Source organism: Dromiciops gliroides, chromosome 3, assembly GCF_019393635.1.
Source record: "Dromiciops gliroides isolate mDroGli1 chromosome 3, mDroGli1.pri, whole genome shotgun sequence".
NCBI lineage: Eukaryota > Metazoa > Chordata > Mammalia > Microbiotheria > Microbiotheriidae > Dromiciops > Dromiciops gliroides.
This window is the reverse complement of record NC_057863.1, coordinates 47,866,062-47,875,356: the sequence shown is the minus strand read 5'-3', so window position 1 is coordinate 47,875,356 and position 9,295 is coordinate 47,866,062. Positions and strand designations below refer to the sequence as shown.

The 9,295-nt window shown below is 36.8% G+C and overlaps 1 protein-coding gene across 1 annotated transcript in view; it reads right to left on the bottom strand.

Annotated features, from left to right (window-relative positions):
- LOC122748866 (ceruloplasmin-like) overlaps window positions 1–8,726 on the bottom strand; it is a 56,028-nt gene extending 47,302 nt beyond the window's left edge. The window contains exon 1 of the mRNA XM_043994877.1: window positions 8,565–8,726. Within this exon, the coding sequence (XP_043850812.1) occupies window positions 8,565–8,710 (146 nt within the window). The 5' untranslated portion in view covers window positions 8,711–8,726. The remainder of the gene's footprint in view (window positions 1–8,564) is intronic.
- Window positions 8,727–9,295: the final 569 nt, after the last annotated feature.

The following is a 9,295-nucleotide window of genomic DNA, read 5'->3' as shown; positions in this document are numbered from 1 at the left end:
TATTAGATTTTAAGTTACATTAGGTAAAAATCATGACATCTAAATTTTGGCTTTCATCTAGCACAGTGTTTTGCAAATATTGCACACTTAATACATGCTTTTGAAATAAAATCCATTTGAAGTTAATAAAATAATTATTTAAATGTTCTGAAAATTATTATAACTAGGAAATATATTAGATATCTGCAATTGTATTATATGAATAATTACCATAATTGTAGAGCCTTCTGGGTGAGATCCTTCATCATTCAAGAATTTAACCTATTTACTTTTTTTTTGTGGGGCAATGAGGGTTAAGTGACTTGCCCAGGTTCACACAGCTAGTAAGTGTCAAGTGTCTGAGGCTAGATTTGAACTCAGTTCCTCCTGAATCCAGGGTTGGTGCTTTATCCACTGTGCCACTTAGCTGCCCCAACCTATTTATTTATTCAGTGACATATCAATCAAACTACCAAAGAAATACTTTACAGAGCTAGAAAAATTTTTTTCTTAATCAAAATCTGCTGGAGGAAAAGGTCAAGATTATCAAGGGAATCAATGAAAAAATGTGAAGGAATGGGACCTAACAATTACCAGATCTCAAAGTATAATTATAAAATTTTAATCATTGAAACAATTTGGTACTGGACAAGAAACAGAGTGGCTGATTTAATGGACTAGAATAGGAACCCAACATACAGAAGTAAATGAGCACAATAGCCTATTTTTTGGATAAACCCAAAAATCCTAGCTAGTAGGTCAAGAACTTACTACTTGACCAAAACTCTGGAAAACTGGAAAGTAGGTTGGAAGAAACTAGGCATAGACCAACATCTCAGACCATATACCAAGATAAGTTTAAAGTGGATGCATGATTTAGGATAAAGGATGATATCATAAGCAAATTAGCAAAGTTTGAAAGAAATTATCTGTAAGATTTATGGATGGGAGAAGAGTTCATGATCAAACAAGAGATAGGTTCACAGGAAGTAAAATGGGTAATTCTGATTACATACAAATAAAAAGTTTTTGTACAACCAAAACCAATGCAACCAAAAGTGAGAAGAAAAGCAAGAAACTGGGGGGAAAATTTTGCAGAAAGTTTTTAAGATAAAGGTTTTATTTTTCAAATAGATAGAGAACTGAACCAAATTTATAAAAATAGGAACCATTCCCCAACTGATAAATGGTAGATAGTGCATAAACAATGATCTGGGCCCAGAAATAAATAGAATGCTAGTATACTATATTGCCTTTAGTAATAATAATACCCCCCTCCCAGTTTTTCCCTTATCTTTTTGGAACAATAATCTTTGGGTTATTCTGCATAGCTACAAGTCATGGAATGTCATGGGGCCAGGGAGCCAGGAGCCTGGTCTATTGCAATTTTTGGAACCAGGCTAGTCCTTCCCCCTCCCTCATCCTAGCTAGCTGACATGATATTTTATAGACCAGAGAACTTGAAATAGAAAAGGATCAGTGGGGTGAGGAAGGTCATCAGAAGGCATTTCCTCAACTCTAAATGCCAGGAAATGGCTTCTTTGCATTCTTGATCTGAGGACAGTGAAGGGAGTTTTTTATCTTAATAGCCTTTTAATTTTTGGATTGTGTGCTTTTAATGTTTATTTATTGGTCATTTTCATTGGATTTTATGGCTGACAAGTGCTTGTTGCATTAAAAAAAAATCCCCACCAAACCTTGAACCAAAATTAAGCTTAAATGAAGCTGAATTTAGACTTAGCCTGCAGTGCTGTAGTTCCTGAAGAATTAAAGTCATGTATCCCTAAAGGGCACTGGATAGGTACATGGAAGGTGTGAATAGGCTATAACATATCACCAAACAAGAACTGTATATGAGTTATTATAGGGTATTATTAAAGAGATGACAGGTTGGAAAAAAAAAAAGATGGGTTGGCCATGGGATGAAAGCAAGAAAAATGATGGGCAGTTCATGTACTTTACTGGGATACACATGACACAATGAGAATTGCCTGTAGAGGAGGGACCCCTTCCGCACACCTTCCAAGTGCATTGTATGGACCCTTTATGGAAGATTTTCAGGATAACATGATTAAGAGTAGCAAGAGGATAAGAGGACATGGAAAAATTGCTATTTGAGTTGTTGGAAGGAATATGCAGGTTGAATTTGTTATGTAATTGAAGTCCTGGAATTTGTTCTTTTCTGTTTTCATGAGTCACCATGGGGAAATAATTAACAGGTGATCAACATGGAAGTAAAATTAATTGCTTAATATTATCCAGGTCTTTCATTGAGTCAGTGGGAGTTTTCCAGAGCTTGTGCTCTCTGTCTTTGGGGACATGGGGCTCCATGTCTTTTGTGTAGTAGTAAGATTATAGTTTTTCTTCTTCTTTTTTTTGTTTTGGTTTTTCGGGGCAATGAGGGTTAAGTAACTTGCCCAGAGTCACACAGCTAGTAAATGTGTCAAGTTTCTGAGGCTGAATTTGAACTCAGGTCCTCCCAAATCCATGGCTGGTGCTTTATCCACTGCACCACTTAGCTGCCCCCTTTTCTTCTTTTTTTAAAAAAAAGTTATCTTTTAATTATAACTTTAAGGAATACCAACAAATGTGAATATTTCAATATACAAATAACAAAAAAGAGCATTGTGTCATCATGGGGCAGCTAGGTGATATAGTGGACAATTCAAGTACTATGGAGCGGCAGTCAAGATAACACAAGATATAGCAGCTTCTACATTAAAGGACTGGAGGGCAATGGAATATGATTTTCCGAGGGCAAAGGAACTAGGATCACAACCAAGAATCACATATCCAGCAAAACTTATCATAATTTTCAGGGGAAAATATGGGACTTTAATAAAAGAGAGGACTTTCAGGCATTTGTGATGAAAAGACCTAAACTGAATAGAAAATTTGACTTTCAAATACAAGACCCTAGAGAAGCATAAAAAGGTAAACAGGAAAAAGAAATCATGAGGGATGTTAAAAGGTAAAACTGTTTACATTCCTACATGGGAAGATGATACTTCTAACTTAAGGACTTTCTCAGTATTAGGGTAGCTGAAAGGAATATACTTGGACAGAGGGCACAGGTGTGTATGAAATTCTCTCTGTACATTTTTTTTAAGACTGGTTATTTGTTGGGCTTTCCAACATTGCTCATACTCTATGGCAAGATAAAAGGACCACAGCTTTGGGACAAAGGGCCAGTTACAGGAAGAGGGCAGGAAATTTTGCCAACCAGCCATCAAACCAGAAGAATCAATTATAGTTATTCAATCAACCAAATAAATAACATTCCACTGTAATTCTTCCATTTGGCAGTTGTATTGTTTTCTTTTACAACTGAACTGCTTGGGGCAGCTAGGTGGCACAGTGGATAGAGCACCGGCCCTGGAGTCAGGAGTACCTGAGTTCAAATCCGGCCTCAGACACTTAACACTTACTAGCTGTGTGACCCTGGGCAAGTCGCTTAACCCCAATTGCCTCACTAAAAAACCAAACCAAAACAAACAAACAAACAAAAAAACCAACTGAACTGCTTGCAATATTTTCTCCTTGACCTGGGAGCTCTGGAATTTGGCTATAATATTACTGGGAGTTTTCCTTTTGGGATCTCTTTCAGGAGGTGATTGGTGGATTCTTTCAATTTCTGTTTTACCTTCTGCTTCTAGAATATCTTTATCTTCTGCTTCTAGAGTATCAGGGCAATTTCCCCCAGCAATTTCCTGGAAGATGATGTCTAAGCTCTTTCCTTGATTATGGTTTTCACGCAGTCCAATAATTTTCAAATTATCTCTCCTGGATCTATTTTCCAGGTCAACTGTTTTTCCAAGGAGATATTTCACATTGCCCTCTATTTTTTTATTCTTTTGTATTTGCTTTATTGTGTCTTCATTTCTCATAAAATCATTAGCTTCTATTTGCTCAATCCTAATTTTGTTTGTTTGGTTTTTGCAGGGCAATGGGGGTTAAGTGACTTGCCCAGGGTCACACAGCTAGTAAGTGTCTGAGGCCGGATTTGAACTCAGGTACTCCTGAATCCAGGGCCGGTGCTTTACCCACTGTGCCACCTAGCCGCCCCCTCAATCCTAATTTTTAAGCAATGATTTTCTTCAGAGAGATTTTGGACCACCTTTTTCATTTGTTCAATTTGGCTTTTTAAGCCATTGACTTTTTTTTTTCATGACCCTCCTGCATGACTCTCATTTCTCTTTCCATTTTTTCCTCTACCTCTCATACTTTCCCCTCTACCTCTCTTTATCTTCAAAGTCATTTTTGAGTGCTTCTATGGCCTGAGATCAAGTCATATTTTTCTTGGAAGCAAAGCACCAACCCTGGACTCTGAGCCCAAATCCAGCCCCAGACATAAGCCACCCCACCCTGACTGCCCCACAAAATTAAGGGGTAAGAGGAATGCACTGGAAGAAAGGGAGAGATGGAATGGGATAAAGTAGCTCATATAAAAGAAACGAGAAAAAGCTTATGGAGTGGAGGGGAAGATGGGGAAGGAGCGGGGGAATGAGTGAGCCTTACTCTCAACAGAATTGGTTCAAAGAAGGAATAACATACACACTCAAGTGGGGATAGCAATATATCTTGCCCTGCAGGAAAATGGGAGGGGAAGGGAATAAGGGAGAAGAGGTGAAGGAAGGGAGGGCAGATTGCGGGAGGGGGCTGTAAGAAGCAAAACACTTTTGAGGAGGGATAGGGTAAAAGAAGATAGAAAATAGATTAAATATCAAGGGGAGGGAATAGGATGGAGGGTAATACAGTTAGCAATAGTAACTGTGAAAGAAATGATGAGCAGGAAGCTATCAGAAGGACTTATGAAAAATGCAATCCATCTACAGAGAAAGAACTGATGGTATCTGAATTCAGATTGAAGTATAATATTTTTTGGTTAGTTCCTCTTTCTAAAGTTATTTTTTTGTTTGTTTTCTTGCACAACTTGACTAAAGTGGAGATGTTTTGCAGGAATGTACATGTATAACTTATATTGAATTGCTTGATTTTTTAGGGAGGCCTGGGGAGGGAGGGTGGGAGGAAGAGAATTTGGAACACAAAGTTTTTTTAAAAATCAATGTGGGGGAGGGGCAGCTAGGTGGCACAGTGGATAGAGCACCGGCCCTGGAGTCAGGAGTACCTGAGTTCAAATCCAGCCTCAGACACTTAACACTTACTAGCTGTGTGACCCTGGGCAAGTCACTTAACCCCAATTGCCTCACTAAAAAAAATAAATAAATAAATGTGGGGGGCAGCTAGTTGGTGCAGTGGATAGAGTATGGTCCTGGATTCGGGAACACCTGAGTTCAAATCTGGCCTCAGACACTTGAAACTTACTAGCTGTGTGATCCTGGGCAAGTCTCTTAACCCCCATTGCCCTGCAAAAAAAAAAAAACCAAAACAAAACCAAAACCAAAAAAATCAATGTGAAAATTTGTTTTTAAATGTAACTTGGGGAAAATTCTAAATAAATAAATTTATAATATTAAAAAAAAGTTGCCTGGGGCACTGGTTAAGTGACTCGCCTTGGGCCAAAAGTGGGATTTGAATAGAGTTCTCCCTAACTCTAAGCAAGATCTCTTTCCATTACTAATGGTAAGAACAACATAATCATCATCTTCATAATAATAATTATAACAATCCTTGACTTCACACACAGAAGGGAAAACACAGATGTTCTGAGTGATGTTCACCCCGTTAATTGTATAATTAGAACACTGAATGCAGAGTCACGAGAGATTGCCAGGGTAGTGAGGGGTATGGTTGAGCCAAGACCCACCTGTAGTAAACATATAGGTTCTTCATTGCTCTAAAAGTTATTGCACTTATCTCTAGAAACAACCAAATCCAGGAACTTCATAGTTACTTCATTCCCCCTATGCAATAGACAAACTCTAAGAATAACTTAATATAGTGAATGTGTAACGATAAGGAAAGTACTTATTTGTTTTCCCATAATGCCTGGCCCCAAAATTCATGTTCAGTAGAGAAAGAGATGAGATAACTAGAGGGAAGAAATGCAGGGAATAGCAAAAGCAGAATACTGCCTTCTCCAAGCTTTCCAACTCCACTCATGGTCCTGGGATTGTTTTTATTGGTTTAATTATTGAGTTTGCTTCAATGGAATGGGGATCAACCCTTTTTTGAAAAGGAGGAAATTTAACACAAAAAAAAGAAAGAAAAAAGAAAAGGAGGAAATTTCTCTTTTCCCTTGCTAACTGGTCTTGGGTTTCATGTTCCATTTTCATTATATGCTTCATGAAAAATATTTATTAGGAGCTTACTATTTGTGGGTGGAAGGAGGGAGGGGCTTTGACTGAATCTTTCAAGGGGAGAGAGCGAAATAAACCAAATCTCCAGAGAGAATTTTGGATGGGTACAAAGACAAGTGAAATCAATTGCTATTAAAGAAATTTTCCATGATCAAATCTGGTTAGTCTGTCTTCAATTAGCACATGAATTATACCTTTTTAAAAAATAAAAACACACATACAAACACACTCATATGTGCACATACACTAACACCCAGACAAAACAACAATCCTTATTATTATTATTTTTTGGTTTTTGTTTTTGGTGGGGCAATGAGGGTTAAGTGACTTGCCCAGGGTCACACAGCTAGTAAATGTCAAGTGTCTGAGACCAGACTTGAACTCAGGTCCTCCTGAATCCAGGGCCGGTGCTTTATCCACTGTGCTACCTAGCTGCCTCCAATCCTTATTATTTTTAGTCTCTAATATCTGAAATTAGAATCTTTTTGGGTTTAGAACACCCAGCACATTGCCTTTCTCACAGTAGATATTCAATAAATATTTTTAATTTAAAATCACACAAGCAGCATTTGTTCCCCATAGTATAAGAAAGAACGCCAGACTTTGAATTTGGAGGTGCAGGTTTTAGCCTGGGCTCTCTCTACTCCTTGCCAGTTGTGCAACTCCAGGAAAATCGCTTAATCTCTTTAAACTTCAGTTTCCTCATTTGTTAGAAAAAGGAGATATTAAATTGAATAATTTCTAAGATTCTATTTAATACTGTATTTGATCAATCTGTACATTTTTTTCTGGGTTGGTTTTTTATTTTGCATGTATGCTTCTTTTTTCTATATACAAGGTTCAAAATCATCATATAATTTACATGATATTTAGGTGAAAAAATACAAAAAATCCATAGAAATTCTTTTGTTTGAATCATTTAGAAATATTCTTACCCTAAGAAAGATGGGGTAGCATAACATGTTGAGGACTGGCCTTGCTACTGTCTGATATACTGACTGTGAGACTCTTACTGTGCCTAACTCTTCACCTCCCACATGAAATCTTTCCTGATCTTCTCCAGCTTCTACTTCCCATTCCCTAACAGATGACCTTAAATTTACTTTGTTTATGCTTATATTTATCCATGATTTATTCCTGTGTGGACTATAAATTCTTTGAAGGAGATGTTTATTGTTTCCTTATTGACTAGTGTGTAGTGGGACATTGGTGGATGGAATTTCCTCACTGGACCATCCTTATAACTAAATCATGGGTTCAATGTTAGCCTCCCTCCCCCCATCCCGTAGTACCTAGCATAATGTTATAACTAACATGTATTTTTACAATATATTGACATATTTCTTCCAGCTTTATCATAGTAGGGAACTCTCAAAGATGAAATTCCCTCAACTAGTACAGATCTCCAACGATTCAAGCGATCATGTAATAAGAATTTCTTCAACACCTACTATGTGTCAGGCATCTTGGTTTTGGATCTCTATTACATCATAAATATAATACTACCACTAATAATGGTACTAGTTTTATTAATCTCTTAATCAACAAATATTTATTAAGCACCTACTATATGCCGGGCATTGTGTAGGTGGGGAAGATACAAAAAAAAATATATGAAATAGTCCTCAGTTTCAAGGAATTTATGTTCTATTGGGGGAAACACTAGGTAAACCTATAAGCACATATGACTAAGAAAAAAATAAAAACAATGTAACTTGAAGCACTAGTAGCTGTGGGCAAGAAATGAGCAAAGTCTTCAAGAAGGAGATGGATGCATCTGAGTTGATCTTATATTTTTTATTCTATTGTGGGCCAAATTTCATTACAGCAAATTTTGAAGGACATGTGTTGAAAACTAATAGAAATATATGTGCATTGGACAAAGATATAGACATTTTTCTTTCATCTCTTGTTGTTGTTGCATTTTTTTTCTAATGGGATTTGACCTATATTCATAGTTTAAAAAAGAATTTCAAAGTGTATTAATAATGAATACTAAGCTGAAACAAAAACTAAAAATAAATCCCAAAGGATTTGATATTCTTTTTTTATAGGGGTTTGTAGCCCTGCTACCTACAAGGAACATAATATTAAGAGGAGATAATACTCAAAAGAGAAAGAAAAGAGAGGAAAGACAAGGATTCCGGGAAGAAAAAAAGCCATACACACTTAGAAATTAGTTAATGCAAGATGAACATTTAAAAATACAAAATGCTTATAATTCACACATTATATATGCACCATATATACGCATATATACGTATATACCCATATGGGGGTGGTGGTATGTATGCATTCACAAACCAATAGAAAATATTAACTTACAAGTCTTGGAAATTAGGTTTCTTCTCGTCACTGATGGGAGCATAATTCCAAGCTGTTTCAACAATCCCAATATAGTAGTGTCTCTCTCTTGCCCAGACTTGGGTGCTGTAGAAAACCAGAAAACTGAGAAGCAACAAAAGCTGCATTTTTCAGGTTTGGAACCTAAACAAGAATGAAATGCAAACTGAAGCAGGGCATTTTTATGTCAGGGTTTCTTCCTTTATTTGCCTGATTGACACAGTTTAATGTTGCACAACAGTCAATTGCAGTTTCAATAAAGCAAATACCAATTTTCTTGTCTTTCGGGTCAATTCTCAGAAACAAACTGGGGAAAAAAAAACAAACCCAAAATAAGCCTAGCCCCACCTCACCCCCCCAAAAATAGGTCATTCTTTGTCAATCCATTCTCTTTACAAACAACATCAACCGTTATTGTTTTAGGAATTAAAGACTGCTTAACTCTATCCTTTCTTTCATTTACATTGGCAGGGATCTTCTGTTTTAGTTGTAATTCCCACAGTACTATGCACACGCTAAATAAACAGAGATGATGATGGAAAATGAACCCGTGTAACTGTTAGTCATCACTAAGAAACTGGTGGAAAGAACAACTTGCTTACTTGAGGATATAAAAAACCCTATTTAGAACACCCAGACGAATTGAATTAATTGAAAATGAAAGTTTCAACATATAAAAGAGGTCCCATTTTGTGACCTCCAGGACAAGTTGT